This window comes from Sinohyriopsis cumingii, unplaced genomic scaffold (assembly GCF_028554795.1).
Source record: "Sinohyriopsis cumingii isolate HCF-2022 unplaced genomic scaffold, ASM2855479v2 utg000349l, whole genome shotgun sequence".
Lineage (NCBI taxonomy): Eukaryota > Metazoa > Mollusca > Bivalvia > Unionida > Unionidae > Sinohyriopsis > Sinohyriopsis cumingii.
The window spans coordinates 1,137,627-1,164,411 of record NW_028315889.1 but is presented as its reverse complement, the minus strand read 5'-3'; the positions used below and the strand labels follow the sequence as shown (position 1 = coordinate 1,164,411).

At 36.4% G+C, this 26,785-nt stretch overlaps 1 protein-coding gene across 13 annotated transcripts in view; it reads right to left on the bottom strand.

Annotated features, from left to right (window-relative positions):
* LOC149774308 (E3 ubiquitin-protein ligase HUWE1-like) overlaps positions 1-26,785 on the bottom strand; it is a 292,364-nt gene that overhangs the window by 16,042 nt on the left and 249,537 nt on the right. For all 13 annotated transcript variants that reach the window (XM_089945481.1, XM_089945487.1, XM_089945485.1 and 10 more), the window contains 11 exons: positions 23,677-24,945; positions 21,881-21,942; positions 17,532-17,689; positions 16,252-16,374; positions 15,382-15,575; positions 12,564-12,815; positions 10,488-10,685; positions 8,257-8,487; positions 7,142-7,417; positions 4,855-5,125; positions 1,291-1,396 (listed from right to left, as the gene is read on the bottom strand). In XM_089945481.1, the coding sequence (XP_089801607.1) occupies positions 1,291-1,396; positions 4,855-5,125; positions 7,142-7,417; positions 8,257-8,487; positions 10,488-10,685; positions 12,564-12,815; positions 15,382-15,575; positions 16,252-16,374; positions 17,532-17,689; positions 21,881-21,942; positions 23,677-24,945 (3,140 nt within the window). The remainder of the gene's footprint in view (positions 1-1,290; positions 1,397-4,854; positions 5,126-7,141; positions 7,418-8,256; positions 8,488-10,487; positions 10,686-12,563; positions 12,816-15,381; positions 15,576-16,251; positions 16,375-17,531; positions 17,690-21,880; positions 21,943-23,676; positions 24,946-26,785) is intronic.

Below are 26,785 nucleotides of genomic sequence, written 5' to 3'. Positions count from 1 at the left end.
TCTTCAACCCTGTCACTTTATCCTGGCACCACGCTGATCAGTCCTAACACTAACCTCTTAATGCTGAGTGCCTTGCGAGGCAGCTGTTAGTACTATTTTTGTAAGTCTTTGGTATGACTTGGCCAGGGTTCGAACCCACGACCTCCCTCATCCAAGGTGGACGCTCTAATCACTAGGCTACCAGAGTGGTCCCAGGCTAATGTACATGCTGCAAATTGCCACTGTATTGCCAAAGTCAAGGTCGTATACATTGTCTTTGAAGTTAACCCATATTGTATGGGATGAGATCTTTTTCTATTAAACCAGGAAGCGAGAATTGTTTCCAAGATTTGATTTATATTGTTAAATGCTCATGTTTTATATTTTGTTGTTGACTGTACACTGATTATATCTCACACACCAAGCCATCATCTATCTAAGCTGGTGCGACCAATTACACCCTTTGTTTATAGAGTTGATATTGTCCGTGTATTAAGCCCTTGACTTTTGTCTCTGAATGACTGTTTCTTGGCGAGATCATGTTTTTTTTTTTTAATTCATTGGGATACATACAATGTCATATATAGATTTTTAATATTTCCCCCAATTTGGTCAAAGCCATTGTTACGGTCAATATTACATCTGAGCACCGATAATGTTAACACCTTAATAACAATGGCAGAATCTCCAACTAAAATGAGACAAAGTTTTACATGGGAAATTATTTTATTGTTGTAACTGAAAGAGAAAATGAGGAGACCACTTGGAAAATAGTTGTTTAAATGAAGGTAAAACAATATGAGTATATTAAAAACTATTTCCGATGTTAATACATGTACACATGATCTTCAAATATAAATGTGATTCATGTTTAATGTCAGGGTTATATCTTTATTGCAATACATTTTTGTTTTCAGGTGAACATTACACAATATTTTTGCAAGAACTATTAGTAAAGAATAAAATATATGTACAGTAATTGTGATTTTTCTTTAGATAGTGCTGAAATTCAACTTTGGGAACTGTTTTTTGTGTGTGTACAAATCTGTTATGAGAGACCACCTGACTTAAGAAATCATTTTTTTTGTTGGCAGAAGAGGCAGTCTCATGATAGGTTTTACAAAGTCTTCATTGATAACTAAGTTTGTTTTTTAAAGGATAGCGACTGAATGAGCAGTTGTTAACACACTAACATTCAATTTCGGCAAGATAGGTTTAATCCCTGGTCCAATTAAGAGCACATCATGTTGAATTTTATTAGAACTGACTATGACCAATGTTAGTCAAAGTTTGATCTTCAGTGACACTTACCTCAGTGCTAAATGTCAAGTCATATCCCAACTCTTCAACATGATGTTCCATCAGGAAGACCAGACCCTGGTAGAAAGAATAGTCCTCACTTTCCATGTCTGTATACCTACAAGAGAGATAACCACTGTTGTAATACAGTAAACAGGAACACCAAGCAGGCCTTGATATTTCTCATGGCTTACATAACGTAACAGCTGACCATTACTGCAAAATTTCATTTTGTATCATTAGCTTAAAAAAGATTACCCAAGTAGGCTTCCCTCCTGAAAGTCATTAAGATCTAATTATGAAATGAAAAGAAACCCATGGCCTTACCACCACCACCCCTTCCAAATTATATTCTTCTTCTTCTTCTTCTTCTTATTATATTATCTAACAAATATGACAATAGGTAAAATTGAGATGTCAAGTTTTTGAGATACTCTACATAGGTAATGTTTCTACAATACCACATAAACTTGCCAAGTAGAATGGTCAATTGTAGATAATGCAGAACTCAAGGTACTGTGTGGAAACCATACCCTTCTTTCATTCAGCAACCTTGATTTTTAGACTGACCCTGAAATTAATAGGGTTTTTTCTTGCTCCATGTGCAAACCATCCATAAAATTTGGCAACTGCTGCAGATTGTGGGTGACTTTTATTAGTGTGGAAGAAAACTTTGCAACAAAAAGACAAACGGATGAACAGACATCATAATGGTAGGCATCTAAAAGCTAGTGAAATGGTGAGCAATTTGATCACAGAAGTGCATCTCAGCCTCCCATCCTAACTGAATGATTGAAATGAATCGATGTTCACAGCCTGTAATACGATAATCTGTTGACATGCATATCTTCTGACGATGAGTATAGTATGCACTCCACAGCAATCCACTGACCTGAGTGTACTAAGAAAAACACACAGCTCATCTCGACGAAGCCTTAAGCTGTCACCAGTTGCCACTATAAACATTAGTCATCTATCATCGAGTTCCCTTTACCTTTTTTGCTGTGATCTGTCATAAAGCTGAAAATCACTACTATGTATCCAGTATTGTCTTGACTTCCATTTAAGCCACCTAGTTAAACACTTTCATGTTAACACCATTTACAATGAAGAAATAACGTTCAATATGCGCCATTGTGCTCATTTTTATGCCACTGTTGGCACCATGTGCTGTGTCTCGCGCTGAGCTCGTGTACCTGCATGCGCACATATCTTATCGCTTAGCAATGCAATTTATTATAAGTATCATTTTGTATGAATGAATGTGATTATAAACATTAATATTTAACCCATTTTAGTAAACAATGTAGGTCACAGTGAACTTTTTATAGTGGAAAAAGTGCAATATTAACAGAGATGAATCCAATTTTCAAGTTTCTATATTGGAACAAACAGCACCCATATATGAACTTGAATGAACAACAAATGAACACAATTTCAACAAAACTCGCAAGGTAACAAGCTAAATGTAAAGATAAGTACCTCTTAGTGGCACATCATATAACAGCTTCCTGATTAATAGTCCTTTAAGTAGAATAAAGAAATTTTTGTGCAGATACCATTTCCTTTTTTTTCTCTTTCCAATTCATAGACCTTAAAACACAAAATATATATACCCAAACTGTAAGCCATCCGCAAATTTCGGTAACTGTAGTTTGTTGATAACTCAATTCATTGGATGGAAATAGAATCGGTAACTGATATTAGAAAAGATGGGTGGACAGCATCCTACCATAATAAGTTCCATATGCTTGAGTTCCTTGATGACACTGAAGCTCTACTGGGAAAAAGAATTTCCAGGAATTCAAGACAAGATTTCTTTTCTTTTTTTTAAAGTATTGAAACCATCACTGATATTCTTCAGCAATAATAAGATGTTCAAATCAACTGCTGTGGTGGACATGTAGGGTGTCAGATTGGCATCATTTTCTTTTAAGACTAAATTGAAATCCTTTATTTTTTGGCTAAATCCTCATGCCAGTAACACCATCCAATCTCAGGTGTCAGTAAAACCATCCATTCCGGGGAAGTAATAACAGGAAGATTTTCATGATGGCTGTTGATACAGCCATCCATTTTCATTTAGACCAACTAGACACTTTAAGAACACGTCTGATGAAAACCTTACATCAAAATGACTTTCCATTTAGGAGTAGCAATAAAAAGACTTTAAAAATGACCACCATGAAGTTAATACTGTATGTCAGTTCATCAACAATTCAATTTAGACCAACAAGACAGTGAAAGAAGTTTTCTGTCAAAAAACCCTATGTTGACAAGACTTTTCATTTTGGAGGATTAACAGTAAAATGATTGTCATGGTGGTTATATTCGATATTAGATGCCCACCATTTCCATTTTGAACTAACTCATCTTCACAAGCTGTCTTTTGATAAAAGCACTATGTTGATGTCACCAGACATTTAAAAGTACTAAGATTTTTCAGATGGTGATTATACACACTATTAGACATCAGATAGGCACTATTTTCAGTTATAACCAACAATATCTCATAAAAAGTCTTTCAGTGAAAACCCCATGCTAATAAGACAATCCCTTATTATGGAGTAATTGATAACAAGATTCTCAAGATGGCATCAGTGTCAGCCATAATCGTACATGCCAACCCCCTGAGAGGTGTAAGCATAATTATTGTTAACATAAGTGGCAAAAAAGTGGAATGTAGGCATTACAAAATTTAATTTATATATAAATATGCCATAACTACAGCACCCTATATTAAAAAGATAATCATTTTCGCTACCAACCTGGTTCTGCAACTGGTCACAATTTTTATCACAAAGGGCAAAATCCATGTAGATTAGAATCAGAATACAAACACAAAATAAACTGATAAATTATTTATATTCAGCACTCACTTGAACTAGTTTACATGTGTAACTTGCATTTTGGAAACTTGTTCAATGTGCAATACATGAGAATTATTGCAAAGAATTAAGCATTCCTACTAATATTAGCAGTCTTGGAAGAGTTATATTGAGAGAACTGATACTTTTAATATAATTATTTGTCAGAATCAGAGTGCATGAAATATTCAGATTAAGTGCAATAATGTGTCAAGGGATTACTGTGAATTCATTCAAAGACATGGGGTATTTAAATAGCTGTCATGCAAATACTGTGAATTATTTAAGAACCTTTGGGTTAATATTTATTATGGAAATTCAGTGAATTTGTTTAAAGACAGTCTGAGATTACAAAATAGTTATTCTTCTGTACTGTTAGTACATCAGTACATTATCATTTGGAATACCTTTGGAACTCATTTGGATTACTCAATACTTTTGGAATCGATAGAACATTTGGGAGTTTTTAAAATTTCATTCACCATACTGTAAGTTAATTTTACTTCTTCACTTTGTATCTTAGGGAAATAAATTATCTTTACAATTATAAAAAAAAAACTTGTTGGTTTTGCCCTTTTTTGTTACTTATTTTAAGACCATAGAGTCGTAACAATAAGATACATGAAGGCAAAGATACAGTCTTCTCTTTTTCTTGAAATATGGGATAACAATAAACCTATAAACTTGCACATGAACTTTAAACACCTACTTGACAGACTGCCCAATGATATGCTTGTAGAAGGAGCGAGTGAAGTAACATTCCAAGAGCTTGTTGTCATATATGGCCTTTGCAATGATGCGTCCAACAAACTTGAAGTAGCTGAGGTGGTTACTGTTACAGTGGGAGGATGGGTTGATGGTGTAGGTGACACGGTCTCCTGGAGATGTTCTGAACAAGGCATACATGGGATTGAAAATTTCTCTGGAGATTATGATGTACCATTCTCTCAGCAGACCTCCTGCATCTTGACCCTCCTCACCTGGTGAGAGAAGATAAATTAATATAATAGGATAAGTAACCTACTTGACATTAAAACATTGGAGCCTTTCATCATTCAGCTTTCTTAATGGAAAATCTTTTATTTTAATGCATGGTTTTGATTTTCATTTTAAATATATCTGGGCTAAACGGATATTTAGACACTTAATACAACAGGAGTACTGCAAATGGCAGATGATACCCTGCCAACTTAAAGTTAGTTAGGGCAACAAAAAAATCTTTTTTTAGTATGGAGGACTCTGAACAACAAGCAACCAACTCTGTCATCAAAAAGGCTCTTTTTTAAATGAAGAGGATATCTGCTTGAGACGAGAGAAAATACAGCGTTTTTAACCCATGAGGGCAAAATCTGTTTTCTGAAAGGAGGACTCTGAACAACAGGCTACCAACCTGCACATCAATAGGGCACTTTTCAAATGAAGAGGATATTTGTTTGAGACTAGTGAAAATACAGAGTTATTAACCCATGAGATATACATGTTATTCTCTCATAGCAAGCTAATTTTCTTTTTATTTTATGCTCAAACATATTGGCAAGCAGTATGTTCAACAACAAAAGCAGTAGATTCTTACTGGATCAACCATGATATCAGCAGCTTACTGTTTATGTTCTGCTATATTTTGTGAATATTCACAGAAATTTAAACCGTAAACAATTCTCCCTCCCAATTCAAAGTAAAATAGCACACTGAGAAGGAACATAAAGAACCTGTATCTTGTTGGATCTGAACTGTTCATCTTCAATGGAAAGCAGCCATATTTACTGCTTGACTATACAAGCATCTAAAAATAAGTTCAAATTTTTGGTCATAATGTTAGCAGTATTTACTGACAGGTAGTGTGAAAATATATTATTTCACACTGGTGAATTCATGGCCTAGCATAAAGATAAAAGAATCATACATGTACCAAGTTTCATACATGTTGATGAAGAGTCCTGGTCCAGAATGAAGGCCAGATCTATCTTTAGTTGTTGTTATTGTGGGGTTTAATGCCATTTTGCAGCACACGATAGGCTATACATGGTGGCCAGTATTAATGGTGGAGGATGAACCTGGGGAAACCCCCGAAAAAACTACCGACCAATGAGAAGCTACTGGCAAGCTTTCTCACATACCCACATTGTCGATTCCGAGACTCGAACTCACATAGACAGGGAAGATGGCAGTGATATGTAATGGAGAGCGCTTCAGACCACTCAGGGACCCTCTATCTTTAGGACCAGTGACCCTGAACTAGGGTCATGAAATGAAATGCAATGGCCAAGTTCACAGTTAACAAGGAACAAATAAAAAAAAGTCTGCTGTCTTGAAATGAAATGGATAAACTAATTGTATTTCTAGCAACAGTGACTTTGATATTGAATCAAATGACCCCCAAATCATTTATTATGAGACAAGAGGGGTACATGTACTAAGCTGAAATGAAATCTGTTCAGTAGAAAAGTTATCTGGAAATGAAATGCAGCCAGAACACTATTTTTAACAGTGACCTTGACCTTGGAAGTAATGACCACCAAATGAACTGGGATTTTTTAAATGGATTGGGGGAGACATCTGTTCAGAAAACCTTAATGCATCACCTGTATAGCACAGTGGCTGCCTGCACACACAGATGGACAATGATAAACCAGAATACCCTGTAGCATTCACTGATGGGGCACTAAAAATCCAGCAGTGTATCAAGGTTGATAAAGTTAATATGTTTTAGAGAAACCAGGCCTTGATTTGTCGAATAAAACTCGAGTCTAAAATCCAGCAATCCTGCTTGCTAAAATTAAATCTATATTTACAATTATTCAATGAAATGCTCAAGTCCAGACTTAATTTGTGACACATTGGCAAAATTTGGGCCTGATCTAACAATCTGACCTTGAATTTTTTTTGAAGGCTATAAAAAACACCACCACCCTTCCTTTCCAAAAACTTGCACATCAAGTTACATTATTCTTAATTACATACTTTCATTATCATTATGATGGGTATAATTACATTACCTTCAAACACAATGTAGAACCTATGTTTCCATTCATCGGCTGTTCTCCTGAATAGCTCCCTGAAAGAGTCCTCAAATACATGCTCCCTACGGACATGTACAGCCAGATCTTCACGCCTTGTACCCTCATCTAGTCGATCCAGCTCCTGACGGAAGTAACGCCTCTTGACATCAAAATCTAGAATCCTTGTGTGGTCAACCAGCACAGAGAAGGGACCGTCTGCCAGTGGTGTTGTGGACTGCCGAAGAATCTGGTTTAGCACAGTACGATGTGTCTCTGGAATTGTGGAAGAGTGACTGATAAATGTTTCAATATATCTTTGAAACTTTCTTTTTGATCTGAAATGAAAGTATCCAACAAGGCTCCCACTTATCCATACCCTTAGACATACTAATGTTTGAAAAAGAAAAGAAATTACGACTGCAACCATAAGAACAAAAACTAAAAATGGTATGTAATACTTACCTGAATACAAAAGGAACAATAGTTTACAAAAATCCCACTCAGATTATGTAACGTCTGGGGAGAACAACATTCGATAAAGGTACAAGGCTGATTGAAAAGACATTTAAAAATGACACTGAATGCAGATTTAGAGGATCAATCTTGGCACAGGAGTCCTTGCACAAACTCCATGGAAAAAGAGGAAGTTATTCTGTATGGATCCTATGACTAAGAAGAAATTAGACTGGGATCATGTTCTTTTCAATTCTGAGTCTCCCAATCAGTAATCGGAGAAGGAAATAATTACTTTGATTGGAGACTTGCCATTCCGTAAAAAACAAGCATGCGATGTATTACTCCTAAAATTAATAGTGTATTTAGCAATCTGGTTAGGATTAAGAAGAAGAACGAGCTGACCCAAAAAATAAAGGTTCTTTTTATCATAGGTGGGAAGGCAGAATAATAGAACACCTGATTTGGTATCCAGCTGTATGAATATTCCCCTGCTCCATGTTTAGCTTCATCAACCAAATATTGTGAATAAAGAAAAGTCTTTAAGCGTCATGTCTTCCCATAAAATTTAAGAAAGAAAAAGGCCATTTGAAGAAACTAGGAGAATAAATAATTTACAAATTAAAAATTCAGACTTTGTCATATATCAATGTCCTTACCTGCAAATTTAAGGAATTTTTGTGTGTCAGGTGGCAGATGTGCAGTGTTAGCCACCATTTGTAAAGAATTTTCACGAGACAGAACTGATGGATGACTGTCTGATGTGGAGCTGGTGGAAGCTGAGGCTCCAGCAGGGGAGGCAGGTCCAATGTCCATGGAATTAAGATGAGAAAGCTGGTCCTCTTTCCTTGTCTGAGGAGGTTCTTGCTGCTGTTTGCTGTCCTTCTCTCCTGAAGACGTTAAAAACATTAGTTTTAAAATGTCATCAGGATAGAAACTATTTCTGTTCATTTCAATTCCATTTATTTTTTAACTACGTTATTCTAATCATGGTAAGTGGGCTGGGGGAAACAGATTACAATGTGCATATTTTGGAAATGACTACAGTAATTGACAAAATTTTCTCTCCATGCTATACTACTGAATGTCAATATGCAAAAGGAGTCCATCTTGGGACTGAAACTACTTACTGAACATAATTAATTTTTCCTTATCTGCTTTTTAACTGCAGAATACAGAAACCTCAATGATATTCTCAGACAATGACAATCCAAATTTGTTAATGATCTCTTATGTCTCATTTAATATGTTCACAAGATACCTTCAAGTACCTAAAATTATTCTTTGACCAGGTCTTTGACCTTGGATCTGTTAACATAGATCACTGAACTTGTCACAGATAATATAAAAATATACCCCAGGTCTTAAAGTTAGAATTTTTTCACCGATCCACAAGATGATCATAATAAAATTGTTATTTATCCAGTATCTATGTCATTATTCACTGCAGCAAGTGCACAACTGCAACTGTTGCAAAAGTGACAACTGTTTCCTCTTTCACAGACAGTGGAAGATGCATAAGCTGATAGCAGATAATTTGAACAAGTGTTTGCAGAACTTGGTGTGTAACCTACAACAGTTTGCTCGTCAGTATAACCCAGGTGTCTGACTTTCATAAAGTTCCATAAAGTAGGTGAGACAGAGAAGACACTTATATTATCCCAAATTTTCAATTGAATACAACAAATTATGTTAAAAAAACCAGACTTTTAAAAAGTTCAACACGAAACTTGTTTCACTCTGATGCTATGCAAGTGAAACAGACAAGACAGAAACTCGTACTACATAGCTAATGTGATATCATGAAAGAATTCAAGATAAATGCAGCAAATGATATAGAAGATACAACTTTCAAAAACTATGACACTGTTCACTATGTTGAAACCATGCCTTCTCCTCAAGCATTTGAGACCAGCAAAACAAAAACTCATATAAAATTTAATATACAAAGTAATATTGTCCAAAAAATTCAGTTGAATGCAGCCAGTAATGTAGATGTGACTTTCAAAAACTGACTCCCCCCAACAATGTTCACCATGATGCATAAGCAGGTGAGACTGGCAGCCTGGAATTCCTAGTATACTGTGGCATAAACTTTAGATCTAAAGCATTGCTTCAAAGAGTTTGATGAGGATATGTGACTCAAACACATTAATGCTAAAATTTAACATTGCTGATGCTAGTAGTGGTGGCTAATATGACTAATATGCCCCACTATGCTGACGCAGGTAAAACAAATCAATCTGCAGACTTATCAGACACTACTTAACAAGGGTACCATGGATGGCACATTATATATTGCTCGTTAAACAAGGGTTTCAAAGATGGCACAGTATGTACTGCCCATATAACAAGGGTATCACGGATGGCACAGTATATACTGTCCATTTAACAAGGGCATCAGGGATGGCACAGTATATACTGCCCAATGTTTAATAGTACTCTTTGCAGACAACTGAAACATTTATATGGAAACCAGGCTTCTTTTTTCAGTTACAATGACCTTGACCTTTCAGTCTCCAAATCAATAACCTTGTTTTTTTCACCCAAAGTGCATATCATCCACAAAGCTTGGTCTAGGTCTGTGAGGTAGAACTAATTCTGTTGTGCAGAAACCATTTTCTTTTAGTCACAGTGATCATGTCATTTAACTCTTTCGGCCCCATGTGCAAGCCAACCACAAAGCCCTGCAACTGCAAATGGCGGAGAATGGAGTTGTGCAGAAATCATTTGTGTGCTCTTGAGCCTGAAAGTGAGTTCTTTCTTACCTCAAGTGTAAGCCACTCACAGAGTGGACAACTTCAGCATTTGTAATGGACAAATACACAAAATAGTATCATAATATACCATGCCTTATAAAGGGTATATAAAAATGTTGGGCAGTCCATACCTGCATGTACAATGAAGAAGGCCTCAACAGCAGGTTGAAGTATGAGGACAGCATGTTGGTCAGGGGTTTTGGCCAGTTCTGTCAGACATTCCCCAAGTGCATGCCACAAGTCTTCCAGCTGCAGTTGTTCACTTAAGCGAGGAAGAGGGATGATATCATCTTCCTTCTCATCTTTTGTTTCTCCTTCTGTGGATGGACCTTTGTTAGACAAAAAGAAAAGAAGCCATTAGTGCAATGGCTGACCTGAACCTATATGACACTAATGCAACCAAAATATCTTGTGGGTTTGTGATCCTGACTTATCTTGTCTAGAATACAAGTCACACGGGTCATGTAGGCATTAAATACCGATTATTTCAGTAATGGGCATCATATTTTAGAATTTGATTCTACATACCTGTAAGTGGCAAGTATTCACTTCATTTGGATTCCTAAACATCCATATTCCTTTGGAAGATCATTATTTAAATGCCCCAAGGGGTGCAAAGGCAAAATCATTGTTAAAGTATGGATGAAATGAACCTAAAGGTGTGATCCAATACAATCTGGATTGAATGTCGCGTGCTGTGATGTCATAATGAAAGCTAGTATACTGATAAACAAATCTGTACTACCCTCGACTGTAACCATTCCACTCGATGTGCTCATATTTTGACCCAAGTTTAGTACATGGCCACCACTGTAGAAGTCCATAGCGACAGATATTTTTTGTCTGAAGTTTCTTGGTGATAGTTAAGGCATTCAATATTCAGGACTGAATAGATGCTGGTTAAAGAAAATAAAAGTTAAATTCGAAAAGAACAATCTCTATTTAATTTAAAATTAGTAAATGCGCATACATAACACGTGACTTGTACTTTAGGTCTGTCCGACTCAATCTCCAAATTTAAGTTTGATCATCTCAGTCTCCATGTCTAAGTCTGATTGTCTCAGTTTCTATGTCTAAGTCTGTTCATCTCAATCAATCTCCTTGTCTATGTTGGACTGTCTCAATCTCTATGTATAGGTCTGATTGTCTCAATCTGTATGACTAATTCTGTTCATCTCAATCTCCAGGTGATGGTTTGAAATTTTCAAAATACAATGGAAAATATTTAGGACATCATAAGGTTCAATACACCTTTCAAGTGACAATATAAATGAAAACAGATAAAATATAAACCCCTTTTATCTTTTTGAAGAAGAAATTGTTGGAAAAATGATCCATGCAGTGCTGAATTTGGTAATTCATCAGCTGAATGAATTCTAATTATCCTGTAAAAAGCTTAGAAAATTCAAAGGACATGGAACAAATCTGACTAATTTCATCTAAACTACCATTAGAGTTCAAAGGTTTTGCACACATGTAGCATCATGTCCTACCCAGTCACATTATCCTATGTCCAATGAGTTCTAACACTAACCTCTTATGCTGAGCACCAAGCTAGGCAGCTGTTAGTACCATTTTCATAAGTCTTTGGTATGACTCAGCCTGGGTTCTAACCTGTGAGATCAGAATCCTAGGGAGAGAAATGCTCTAACCACTTAGGCCACCAGAGTTGTCAACTTTCTGTCAGTAGTGAATTTCAGGAGTATTTGAAAGCTAACAGCAAACTTCCTGCCTGGAATTTGCTAAATCTTCAAAATCAGTCAACATATCTTCTTTACTATTAAAACCTTTTCAGATGGTTAATTGTCCCTTTTGTCTTGAACATGTATAGCTTGTTGGATGTGATTTTCAGAAAATTCAATAAGTAAATGCTTGATCATGCAGACATTTTTGCACGAAAAAGCATGTGCAATTAAAAGTATCTGAGGTACTCTTGTGAAGTTCATCAGGTGCCTAACTAAATCCACTAAATCTCATACAAAACCTGGATTTGACTCAAACAAGGACATGCCAGTATCCAGATTTTGCTTCTATTCCATTAAGTCCATATTTTAAGGGTCCCTTCTGCAGGACTTGTCAAATTATAAGGGCTGGCAGGTCTGCAATATGATGCTGTAGCATGTTGCAAAGGCAGCTGCAACATAGATGAAAACGAAAACTGCACAAATGTGCAACTCTAAGGGAGAGGTACATCCCTGATCTCTTACCAGGTTTGTCAGTTTCCATTGGCGACTCCCTACTCTGACCTGCTGCTGTTGGTGCCCTCTCATTCTGACTGGATCCCTGGCCTTGTGTGATCTCTGATGCCTGACCCGAAGCCTGAGGTGCTGCCTCTCGAGAAATTGCTCGTGCACCTGCATGGGCACGGTTCTCACGGCGGTGAACTATTTGTAAAATGGCTTCTGCTTCTGCTTCTTGAAGTGCCATGGCCTCTGCAATATGTCCCAATTCTTGAGATACTGAAAGCAGAGTCCAGGATTCAAGTCAATCTGATGAGAACATTTTCAAAAAAGTGCCAACTTTTGAAAAGATAATGAGGGTAAAAAACGAGTACAACAAATAAAAAAAAATGTAGAAGAAAAGAAGATAGTTAACTTACTGAATGGATGGATGGATAAAAAAAAAAAAAAAAAGAGTAAATAGAATATGAGTGGAGCAAGTTACAATCAAAATGCCAACCAACATTTTCTCAAATCTGCTGTTATAAAATCCACTGAATTCCTTAAGGGTTGACGTGTTAAATCCATCATTTATATGAGAAATACAAGACAAATGCTTATCTCTATCCTCAACAGTGGACCTGATCTTGAGTCAGCCATTCTATGAAATACCAGAGTTCTTCAAAGCAGTTCTGTTTCTTTGCCAAGTCTCTAACTTCAACTTTAATGCTCCATTGTAAACATTATTTTCTTTTACTCTTTTGTGTTACTACTGAAGTTCATCAATTCATTAAGTATGATTTACGAAATGACCAGATAACTGATGAAACTTGAACAAAATTAATGTGGGCCTCCAAGACACACAGATTATACTGTCTGCAGAATCTTATTAAAGGGTGTCCACAACTGAATACACATTAAGTGTGTGGCATGATCACAGGCAGTTATCAAATGCATAAAGCAAGCATTCACAGTTTACTGAATAACTCGTTCAAACTGGAAAAACAAAGGGCTTTAGATTGGAAACCAACAAATAACTCAAGAATTGTCCCTCAACAGATCTGGCTTATGAAAGAGATAAATATAAATAAAATAAATACTTCAATTGAGTCAAAAGCAAAAAGTGTTAATAGCAAACACAAAATATAAAAACATATACACTTCACTAGCTAAGGGTAATCAATCTACTTCGTTCCACAACAACTCTTGACATACATAACTAGCCTAAACAGAGTCAACTGCTCTGATGTTTGATTGAATGCAGCTGAAAGAACCGATTTAATCAGATTGCTCATTAATTTACCTTTAAAGATTATTTAGAATAATTATAGCATCCTGTATAAACAACATAAGTCACATCTAACTGTTCCTCTATTCATACAAGTTGTTTCTTCATCGTCAAGGAATAATAATAAAAGAAGAAGCAGAAGCAGAAGAAAAGAACGACGCTTAATCTTCATATGCTCAAAGCACTTTACACTTAATTTACCAAACGAAAACATTACAAAAACACAGTGAAATTACAAAGGCATGCCGAAAATAACTCAGGGCAATCAAACATTATGTCTTAAATCCATTCTTGCAATCGTTCCATGTAGTGGGCCCTGGTGTGCAGAGTGAGTGATTTGGATTTTTAACACAGCTTTAACAATTTTTCAGTCATATCACTGCAATGTATGCACTGTGGCAGTTTATAAAGATGTCTAGCACTGGGGCATCATGCCGCACACATGTAGCATGATGTCCCACCCAGTCACGTTATCCAGACACCAGGCTGACCAGTCATAACACTAGCCTCTTAATGCTGAGTGCCTAGCGAGGCAGCTGTTAGTACCAGTTTTATAAGTCTTTGGTATGAATCAGCTGGGGTTTGAACCCATGATCTCTGGCATCTAAGACAGGCGCTCTAAGGCCACCAGAGCAGTCGGTATTCAAAGAACATTGGAAGTAGGATGTGGTTTTGATAGTTGGAATATTGAGAATACTAGCTGAAATGCAATGCAGAGCAGATTTTGTGCTTGATCCTGGAGTAAATGGTTACCCAGTGGAGGATACAAAGCATGGGTGGAGTACTCATTTCTATGTACTCTGAGGATGATCTGATCAGATGTGTTTCAACTTTCTGTAGTACATATCTAGATGTATTAGACAGATAAAATTACAATAGTTGAAAGTAAAAGGGAGGAAACTTGTGTTTTAGTGGCATCACAGACAGAAAAAAGCAAATGGAGCTTATGTCACCATATTGAATATTTAACAGGTTTCATTAAAAGAACGCTTTTAAATGCCAGAATCAATTTCTTTATAACCATTAAAGCCATCCATCCACAAAATTTGGTCAAGGAATTGAGTGTAGACTAAAAGCTATTTTGCAAAACCCATTTTTCTTGAGCAACAATGACCCTGACCTTTGACCCTCAAAACCAATAGGCCTCCGTAACTCGAGTGTAAAGTTTCATTAAGATACCTTTTCTAGAACTAAAGTTATTAAGGAAAATAAGTTTTCTTTCTTTCAGTGAACCTGACCTTTTGACCACAAAATGTTTATTAATTTCCTTGCTCAAAATTTGAACCAAAATCATAATGTTGATGATGCCACCAACAGAATGAGTGACCCAAATTTCTCGGATGAGTGACCAAGAAATCGTGTGAATTTGCTACTATTACATATCTTATCCAAGTCTTGGGTCATCATATGACACTTCCATAACCTAATACAGTACAATACGTTAATTAAATCATTTTGCTAAACCTGAGTGCTTGTAGGTTGGGCAAGTAAATATCACGACATTAAAATTGTATTGTTGAACACTTCTCCTATGACCTTATGTCTAAATATCAGTCAATATCTGAACCTAGTACATACCCTTCTTTCTGTTGTTTTTCTTGCCTGCTGACCTGGCTGCTTCACGAAGCTGAATGATAACTTTTAGAATTCGAAGGAAGAAATGCTGACTTGATGCCTTGCTGGTGAACAAGTTCATGGAGGGAAGTTGTAGCTCTCGACCACCTTTGATTTTCTTTGGAGCTGATACAACTATCTTGGTCCCAGGTGTAAACCTGAAAATAAATATTTAAGAGTGGATTTACATGCTACTACATTTGTTCTTATAAAGAAATTAGACTAAAACTGACCTTAATACATGTATATAATATAGAATATATTTGTGACCAATTTCCACAGCAAAGATTAGACTTTTCTGTCAAAATATAAATGTATAAATAAAACAAACCTTTATCACTATGCTCACAAGTCGAGTCCAACTACAAATCCTACCCTCGTTCTTCCATCACATAATGCACCAGCAAATCATGGTCAAAACTGTTCTAATGAAACAGACCCAGATATACCAATGCAAGATGGCAGTTCTGGATGTGCAGTTGGCTTGAATTTTAAGTGACTATACAAGGTATGTATTTGCTAACAAATTATCACAATGAAAGTTTGCTCAAAGACATGTAAACATAACTTGCAATCCTTAAGCAAGTAGCTTACAGAGAAAGATCTGGCTATCAGGACAAATATTATCTGGACTGTTACTTTAATAAAATACATAAACCAGTAATGTAAAATCTGTACATTCTGACAAAATTATAGGTTTACAGAACAACTTAATACAAGTTTAGAATGTATGTCAAAGGCAGATTATGAGTGACTCGATCAATTTGTACCACTAACCAGCCACCTATTCCTGATTAATCATAGGTGAAACAAAACAATGCATGCTGGACCCACCTGTCTTCCATGACTCCTTTACCACTTGGCAAACTTGGTGAGATGTCCATTTCTTTTGCCTCCTCTGAATCATCATTCTCACTTTCTTTACATTTTAGCGCTTTCAGCTCCTGCAGAAGGCTCCTGGATGAACAAAAGATCGAGTCATAATTTAAGCATAGAATTAAGAAACCAATGATTTGGTCTCTTTTTAACATGCGGACTAAATGTGTAATATTCATTTGGGTATACTTTAACGAGGAAATTATAAACAATATCTCAGTATTGATCTATTTACTCACAAGAATATAAAATGTAAACATACATTTCTTTCATTGTCCCCCAGTGATCATGCTACCACTGTACATAATAGATGCAACATGTCTAATTTGGGTCACAATAAAAAAGGCTGCTGCTGTGTAATACATCTATTTTGCACATTTGTTTTTACAGTTTTATCCTCAGATTTACGACAAATTTGATTTCTCTGCAATTTCAGTAGACAATTTGGAAGCCCCTCCATTTAAACTTGCTCCTAAATATAATCCAGCAGACCATTTTTTTTGAAACTCTGAAACTTAAATGGCTTTTAGCTATGTTTGGCATTTCATATGATTTACATTTTGGAATGTCTTGTGAGAATTAAACATGGGGTAAAGTTTTGTCCAAAAGTACAGCATTTCTAACCATGCCTTGAATCTTGACACGACTCCAGCATCTTTCTTATTTTGTCTGGATTTTTTTAATTGAAGTTTTCAGCAGCAAATCTTTCTCTTTAATGTCCCTTTGCATACCAACTTCATCAGGAAACTGTCAAACATTCTGTCCAAGATATTGTTGCCCATCTCAACAACTCTAATTTGTCAGCCGAGATATCATGAAATGCACCTAAACTACCCTTCACTACTAATGTTATCCTCTAGCCAAAAGCAGCCATTTTCATCAAATACAACTGCAATTCTTAAAATTATAGATGGTGTTGGCATTTTTGAACAATTTTAAAACATAAAATAAATCATTTTCTGTTATTTTCAAAGCTATTATTTTCTATTTTAACTTGTACAATCTTTTCCAGGCTGGGTGTGTGATATGGAAATTTTAGGTGTGCAATACGAATTACAGACTGAACATTTGTATTGAATGCTGGATCATCCATGTAAGATTAAGGTGTGGACCTTTCTTAAGTTTCATTAAAATACCTGTTGGAGTCAAAAAGGGGAAGTCTGTACAATGAAAAAGGGCATGGACTTTCATTATTAAAAATGGCCTTGCCTTTGTATAAATGTGCATTAACTTCTCACCTGATGTGGTCACACACAATCATCCCAAGCTCCCAACCGCCATCCAGGAGCAGCTTTAACACTGCAATTCTTGTGGAATTGTTAGCTCTGGACAGCTGCAGCAACAAATTAGTGGCATCCTCTAAGCCTTCTTCAGAGCATGATTTTGATGTGAGTACCTGTGTTAAAGATCAAAATGCACACACATATTATTAGTTTTCTTGATGGGACCTACTAAGTTCAGTGATCCCTCACTAAAAATCCCTCAGTATATCAATGTCCTACTTGTAATGAGGGTATCGACACGGATCCTATTTGACATGTACAGTTTTCTATTACCTTTTTCTCACTGCACTTGAGTTTTGTTCTTGGGTAACAAGAACCATATATAGCAGCCAGTGTAAATATTAATTACAACATAGAAAATAAACTGAGACTAAGGTGATCTTGACAACAAAATAAAGACATGTCACTGGGCATAAAAACTTGAAACACAAAATAAATAAATCATTCTTCTCTAACACAGCAAAGAACAAGTATGAGGAGAGATGGTAACAAGAGTCCCTCGAACAGACAGATGTTCTACTGGCTGAAATTTTTTTCAGGAAATTCAAGACCATTTCTTCTGTGGGGTGTTGAAACCATCAATGACATTCTTCGATACCAAATTAGCTGCTGTTGTAGACATAATTGATGTCAGTTTGGTACCATATTCATTCAGGACCAAAAAGACATTGTAAGAAATCTTTTGGTATAAATCAATTGTTGATATGACTTTCTATTTCGGACAAACAATGATAAAAAAAAAATTCAAGAGGGATGCTACTGTGGCTAAAATTCATATCAGACTGGCGCCATTTCTCGTATCAATGAGACATGATAAGAAGTCTTTTGGTTATAGCACAATGCTGATATGACCAGCCATTTAAGAAGTAGTAGTAAGAAAGTTTTCAAGGTGCTCACTCTGGCCAGAGTGAGCACCTTGAAAACACTTTTTCACACAACTACTTGTTAAACAGCCATCAGCACCCTTGTCATTTACAACCAACTAAGATATCATAAGAATTTAAGTGAACACCCTATGTCAATCTGAACATCCATTTAGGAGGAGTAGCAATAACATTTTTAACATATGGGACATCAGATTGGCATCATTTTCATTAATAACCAACTAGAAACGAGTCTTCTGGTGACAAACCTATGTCAACATGACTTTCTGTCCTGGATTAGTGAACAGGCTTTCAAGATGGCCACTGTGGCATTCTGATTTAGAATCAGATAGATGCCATAAGAAATCTTTTAGTGAAAAGCTCATTTTGATATGATCATCCATTCAAGAAAAATAGCCATAACAGAATCTCCAAGATGGCCATTGTGGCTGCCATACTGGATGTTCAAGATCCACTAATTTTCTTGAGGACCAAGTAGACCATGGGATGAATGTGTGTGTAAAGTTTCATGGCAATCCTCCAAGTATTTTTGGAGTAGTAGCTACAACAATACTTGTGCTAATGGACAATGGACAACAGATCATCCCATAAGCTCCTCTGATCTGGGACAAATACAGCTAAAATAATGAGATTTAATTCCCTTTATTTTTTTTCAAAAGTGTTCTTAAAATCTGCTTCAAAATCAATTATCATAATCCACCACTAGAATAGATGCACACAATTTAATACAGGAGTCCTGGGTGGCCAAGTGGTCTAAGACGCTCCTCACCTGTGTGAGCTTGGGTTCAGTGGTTCTTCCCAGGATTCTTATCCATCAGACATATTGACCATTATGCAAAGTTTATCATGTGCTGAAAAATGCCATTCAACTCTCACACAAAAAAAAATGAAAGCATGAAATATAAGTCAAAATAATCTATCTTGTTACATTTAAGTAATTGTCAGTGGGAATCACTCGAATCCAGGCGAACCAAGGCCCAGCTAACCATGATGTACAAGATTGCAAACAACCTAGTGGACATACCAGCAGACAAATACCTGACTCTGGCATATAGCCAAACTAGGGCAAACCACAGGAAAAAAGTTCCAATTAAAGTCAGCATCGACAAATTGTTTCAAGTTCAGCTTCTTCCCATGTACAATAGGGACTTGGAACAAATTACCGTTAATAATTGCAGAAGCTCCCGACTTGGTATCTCACAAGCAGGAGCTTTCCAAAATCACATTCTAATGAACTAGTCAGCTACAAGTAAGACCTAGTGATTCTCAGGGCTATGCCGGTTGAGGTTCCATCATATCTCATTGCCGCTACGGTAGCCGGATTGGTCTGAGTATGAAGGGACGAAAATGTACACTGACACACTTTTACTTATTTCTGCCTTTCCTATCATTACTCTTCTGACTGTCCTATCACGTCCATCTTTACTTTATCTTTGGCCACGTACCACCCGTTGCTTAATAGTCAAGTGTGACTGTGTCAGCGTATTTATAGATAGATTGTCAAGATGCATCCCCTCATCAAATGTTTTGATTGCCTAGAATAACTACACAGACTGCAAATTTTTTACAAATAAAGTACAGCTACAAAGTTTCCCCATGTCAGTAGAAGTATGTGCCAGGAAACCAAGTTCAAACTGTTACATAGGACATGGAAAGACTGGTTGTGATGCAGTGAGCCTGTATCTCTCTCTCTCTCACAAACACACTTTTATGTGTGTATGCCAATGTCAACAGCAGTATAATACCTCTACTTTGCTTCATACACTTTGCTAATAATATTTTTAAATTTTTAAATTACAGATTCCCTCTAAGTCAGAAGTACCTGCCCAACAAACCGTTGCAACATTAAGTTCACTTACCATCATTTTTTGGTTTGTAAATAGGTAAAACATCCATTTAGTGAACAGTTTTGTTTTCATTCAAAATGATGTTTCAAGAAAATAAAATTTTCTTTCCTGTAAGAGGTTAATGTTGTAGCATGGAAGAAAAATCTAAAGATTTGTCATTTCTTAACCCAAAATTTTAACAAGAGACTGAAGGTACTAACTACCAGAAATTCAAGATAAGACCACAGCAACATTTCCATTAAGGAGCACTCAATATCAGAAGTCTTTTGGTAAGAACAATGTCAATCTGACTATCAGTTTGGGAACAGCAGTTGCAAGATTTTCAAGATGGACACAATGGTGGCCATACTGGCATCAGATCAGCATCACTTTCATTTTGTACCAACTAGACATTTTAAGAAGTCTTCTGGTGAAAACTTGTTGCGGACTTTCGACTGGAGTAATTTTTCAATAAGGATGCTAAGCTGGATAACAGATCTACACAAGTTTTATTTAAGACGAACTCGAAACCCAAGAAATCTTCCAGTGAAAACCCCATGCTGACTTTCTCTTTGGATGTTTTAGCAATAACAAGATGCTCAAAGCTGGATGCTGTGATGGTCATACTGAATGTCAAATTGGCACCATTTTCATTCAGGACCAACTAGTCATCATAAAAAGTCTTTTAGGTGAAAACATCATGTTCAAATTACTCCATTCAGAAGTTGAAATAACAAGATAAGATTTTCAATGTGGCTGCCATGAAAGCCATATTGGATGTCTCAACAGCCCCATTTTTATTTTAAAACCAACCAGACCATGCTATGATTGTATGTGCAAAGTTTCACAGCAATACTCCAGTGGCCTAGTGGGTAGAGCGTCCGCCTCGGATGCGGGAGGTCGTGGGTTCGATCCCCGGCCGAGTCATACCAGAGACTTAAAAAATGGTACTAACAGCTGCCTCGCTTGGCGTTCAGCATTAAGAGGTTAGTGTTAGGACTGGTCGGCCTGGTGTCAGGATAATGTGACTGGGTGGGACATCGTGCTACATGTCTGTGGTATGATGCCCCAGTGCTAGACATCACTATAAACTGCCACATTGCAGACATCGTAGCAATATGACTGAAAAATTGTTAAAGCTACGTTAAAAATCAAAAATCACATCACATCTTAGTAATATTGCAGGAATATTGTTAAGAAACTTGTGTTAATGGATGGACAGATATTGGACACCAGATTATGGACAATTGGCTATTCCATACACACTTCTGGTCTATGACCAGTACAGATTAAAACTGCTCCAACAGGCAACCATCATGAATTTGTTTTATGAGAAATAAAGCCACAACAAGGACCTTTGTGCATGCAGATAACAACATGAATTCTGCAGGATGCCATGTGCCATGGCATATTCCATATTCATAGCAAAGTATAAAGTAGATCACTGACCCATTCTTTCGTTGTGCTGAGCAGTATATTACACAAGTTTCATGACTGTACATGCAGCAGTGTTAGAAAATTGAAGCTGATTGATGCACGTCTTTGTAAACAAGATAAAAACCGATCCACGTACAATAACATTAAGTAAAATTACCTGAACAGCAAGGTGCAATTGTTTTTCTAAAACAGCTGCTTCATCCTTTTCTTCTTTCTTTTCTGAAGATAAAAAAACAATGTTTCCAGTCCTGAAAAAACTGACTACAGCTGACATAAGTATTATGAAAAAAATGTGTCCCATATTCAAGTCTTCTACAAGTTTTTTGTTGATACCATTTTTCTTCTTTTAGTCGGTGACCTTGACTTTTTGACTCCCCACCCCCAAAAGAAGGGTTTCTTGTATTAATAATAATAATGCTTTATTTATAGAGGGTTATTCATTAGTCAAGGAGGTCTTCTAAAGAGAGTATAACAATGCACATTATATGAAGATAGCAATAATTACTGCTTATTTTAACATGTTTAGTATTAAAATACTAGATTCCTTTATCTATCAGAAGCACATACATGCTCATGATATCTCTTCTTAAATACTCTAATATTTTCAGCAGATTTTACATGTAGTGAAAGCTTGCTCCACATAATTGTACCAGAGTATTGGAAGCTCTTTTTAAATTGTTCTGTTCTTGGTTTTGGTGGTAGAAGGTTTAAACGTGATATTGATCTCAACTGGTATTGTGTTGAAAAAGACCTGAATAAGTCCTGAAGATATTCTGGTGCAGTTCCATGCAGACATTTATATAAAAGAACTGCCTTGTGAAAATCTATCCTGTCATATATTGTGAACCATTTGAGTTCTGTAAATAATGCTATTGAGGGATGATCAATAGATGCATCTAAAATTACACGTGCTGCTCGTTTCTTAAGTTTATAAATCCTGTCAAGCTCAGATTTAGCAGTTTCCCCATACATCTGAACAATACTCCAATGCTGGAAGAATATATGACCTGTAGTATAGATTTCGAGTTTCCATAGGTAAATATTTCTTGATTCTGCTGAGTAGGGCAATTTTGGATGACAGTGTTTTACAAAGCTTATCAATATGGTCATTCCATAATAAATTATTATTTACGGTCACACCAACAAGTCTTCATGTTTGACATTTTCTAATGGATGATTATTTATTGCAAGAGAGTTCTAGATTCCCTTATTTGTGTAGCTTATGTAATGTCCCCAAAATCATACAGTTTGTTTTACATTCAAAGATGCTCAGAGATAAGCAACTACCATTTCACAGATTACTTAATTAGCTGAGAATAGCTTGGGTGACGATGTGCTAAATCCTTGCGAATTGCTGTGGGGAAAGTCCATTAAGCTAATTTGTGTTGGTTAAGTCCACAAAGGAAACAACCCAATTAGTTTAAAGTTTGGTTAAACAAAAGGTGATATGTGCTCTGAATCACTGCCTTCAATGAGAATGTTTATGCCATCTTTATTAAATACTGGAAAGTTTGTGATAAGCAGCAATGACTTCATTCCACTGATATAGGGTTTCAGTTTTCATAGATTTTGCTAAATGTTAAATACTTAACAGCCCTCCCCATTAATATCATTTATATCAGGGGCATGTTCACAAAATTAAGTATTAACAATAATGTAGTTTTACTGCCAACCATAGCAAACTGATCTCTGTAAAAAATAAAAAATATACAATATGTCTAAAAAAAATATGGGCTTTAACATGTTGCTATTTGATAATCTTTAAAAATGCTTTCACCTGTCACTGATGGAAGGGCACAGTGACAGCATCTGAAGCTGTGATTTAATGACTTATTAGTTTGCACATCAATATATAGGGACAGGAAGTACGATGATACCAGCAAAATATCTTAAACAGCTGATGCGACAACAATGTTCTATTGAAACTGCCTATATACTAATGAGATTACTCACCTTCATTCTTTTTCTCTTCCTTAGATTTTTCTTTACTCTCCTGTGCAGACTCTGATGATGCTACAGCTGCAGAAGGGGCTGATAAACTGGCCAGTGTACCCACTGATGATCTACCTGCTAATGCCATGCTTGCAGGAAGAAGTGAAGATGCTGGAGTCGACATGGTTGTAGTAGTGGTAGTTGTTGCTCTTTGAGTACTAGGTGCAGTTGCATACGTGTACACAGTTCTCAGAATGCGTCCTACCGCAGTAGTTGTTGGCTGTAAGTATCTCTGTGAATCTGATAGCCCTGTGGATATCAATCCAAGGAGGCGCAATAATCTGTCGGTCAAAAGCTGGCTACGTTTGATCACAGGATGGGACAGCATTAGCATTAAGTGACCTATTGGTGCAGAATCAAAGTCTTTGGATAAAGCTTCATTGTCAGAACTTGTAGAACTATGAGTCCTCTGAAGTGATTTCCCCTTTTTACTACTGGAAGCTGAATCAAGCTTTAATAACAGCTCCCAGAAATCTGTATCCTTTGCATCCATTTTAACATCCAGTTTGTCAGACTTTGCACTAACTTTGGGACTTCCACTTGTCCCGGGAGTCTGTTGTTTTTCCTTCTCTGAATCACATTTTTGCACTTCCTTGGCCTTTGAGGCACTAGCAGGCAGAAATTGATAGGGGAACATTTTAGCCAGGGAAATCAATGCATCTAAAACATGTCTACATACCACAGGAGAGGCCTGGGGATGAATTGTTATCACAGCATTGTTTGTGCTGGCGGTGTGTTTCCTTCCTGAGGACCTCTGAACCTGGAAGACATTAGCTCGACAACCTAAAGCAGCTTCTAGGCTAATGGACAACCAAGAGCCCTGATTTTTCATATCAGATTTGGTAGTCACAGAAGAATCAGTCTGCATGGGCTGAGCAGACCTTTTACCTTTTCCTTTGTCAGGAGATTTGCTTCTATCTTTTTCATCGATATCCTTAGATTCTCCTGTCCTTTGCAAGATTGAAAGCATAGACTTCACCACCCATGCTCGGGTGGGTCCATGGTAGCACAAGTTTCTTAATACCCTGTGAAGGCGCCCAGTATTGATTTTGGGCTCATCTACAAACAGGAGAATTAAGAGGCATGTGAGACCCTCATGGTCAAGTAAATGCCGACCCTTGACACGAACACTACTTACAGCACTTGGTCCTTGTCCCCCAAGTCGACCAGAGCCAAAGCTCCACTGGCCACCACCACGTGGTGCTCCTCGTAAAGTGTAGCGTAGGGTGCCTGTAATACAAATATAATCCTGCCTGTTGATATGTTCAACTGAGAAATGAAGTTGAAAGAAAATCATAATTCTATGAAGATTATAAAAGGCAACTCAATTTTGGGTACAAGAATGCAATGGAATCTTCAATTTTAATTATAAAACAAATAATAGAAAAAGATCACATTAACTTCAGACATTTCAAAGCATTTCTTTATTGCAAGATGGACTTATGTAGCTCACTAGATATTTCTAAGAAATGGAACAAGAGTTGCATTCTATTACAAGCATGTTCTATTCAGTTATATATTCTGAGAAAAGGTCAAGTAATGTACAGAATTATTCTTTAGGACCCAATGATAATTAAAGAGACGAAATTGCTAGTAATCTTGGTGTGAATAGACACAAGGATGGACTGCGATGCGAAAGTGATCATTTCATCGAGCTTATGCCATGGAGTAATTGACAAAAAACCACACTGTATATTATCACAACAGAATCATAAATATCTATTATATACTTTAGAACCAGCCATTCATTTAGAGATAGCAAGGGAATGTAATGTACTTGCGTGCAAGTCAAAACTACACAGACCCAGATCTGCCACCATATATAATGCACCTACAGATCTGGGGTTATTCAGTTTGATTGGTGTAATTAATAGAATAAACAGCATAGACCCTGATCAGCCAGTGCATTATGTGATGGCATGTCATGTTTTATGTTTCCAACTGGACTTACAAGCAAGTATATATGGTATGTATATACCTTTAAAGCATCTTAGTGAAAGTTTAACTTAATCACACAATGGAGTTCAAGTATCTATGGTACCGTATATACTCGCATATAAGAAGAATATTTTAGGAAAAAATAAAGTCCTGGAAGAAGGGTGGCTGGTTCGGCTTACCCGTGGGTCAATGTCTAAACTTGACAGTTTTTAAGTCTTTTTGTTGACTACAGTAATGGCTGTAAATCTTGGGACACAAGAAAAACAATTTTTACCATGTCCTAAGATGTGCATGTAAAAAAAAAATCATTTTCTGTGTCCCAACATTTATTAAACTGTTATAAAGCACTCTGATTTGTTATTATTTTGCATGTGCATATTTTCTGATTTCTCCAACACAAAATTAAAGGTAAATACAGACTTTATAATTTGCAAGCTGGTTGAGTTTACCTGGGAGACCAGGATGAACTATAATGTACAGTACTTACACAGTACAAAGCATGCATAGCATCACTTAAATCCTTATTTATTCCAAAACATATTAGATGCAGATTTTGCTTTATTCATTGTTTTGACGAAACCGCATTCTTCCAGATATTTCAGCTAGTCCATAATAACTGTTTCATTTACATCGAATCATATGCTCACAAGTTACTCATTTTCAATGATATAAGTGATCCTACACACTGAGGTAATGTTTATGAAAATGTACACACGTTTAAAGGCACATAATAGGCATAAGTTGCATGTTCAGGAAGAGTGGTAATAATAAAGGCTAAAATTCTCATTATACTCAACTAAGATCATCATCAATCTACTTTAGTTTTGTGTTTTGGCTAAACAACATAACTTTCCACACAATGGAAAACTTGAACATTTCTGTGTCTCCTTTGTTGATAGTTGGCCTGATTTGTCTTTTGTTTTCCGACAGCAGTACAGGCCAGTTAATCATTAAAACCCTGAAATTGGCTTGTGTTAAGAGGGAATTTTGACAAGCAACTATGCCAGTACATGGATGTAATTGCCTTTCATGCCATAATATTAGCATGATTACCTTAATTTTGTAAAATGGGCTGTAAGGCATACCTGTAAACTTTCCAAAATCCAAGTACAGAGTCTGAATAAAAAAATAG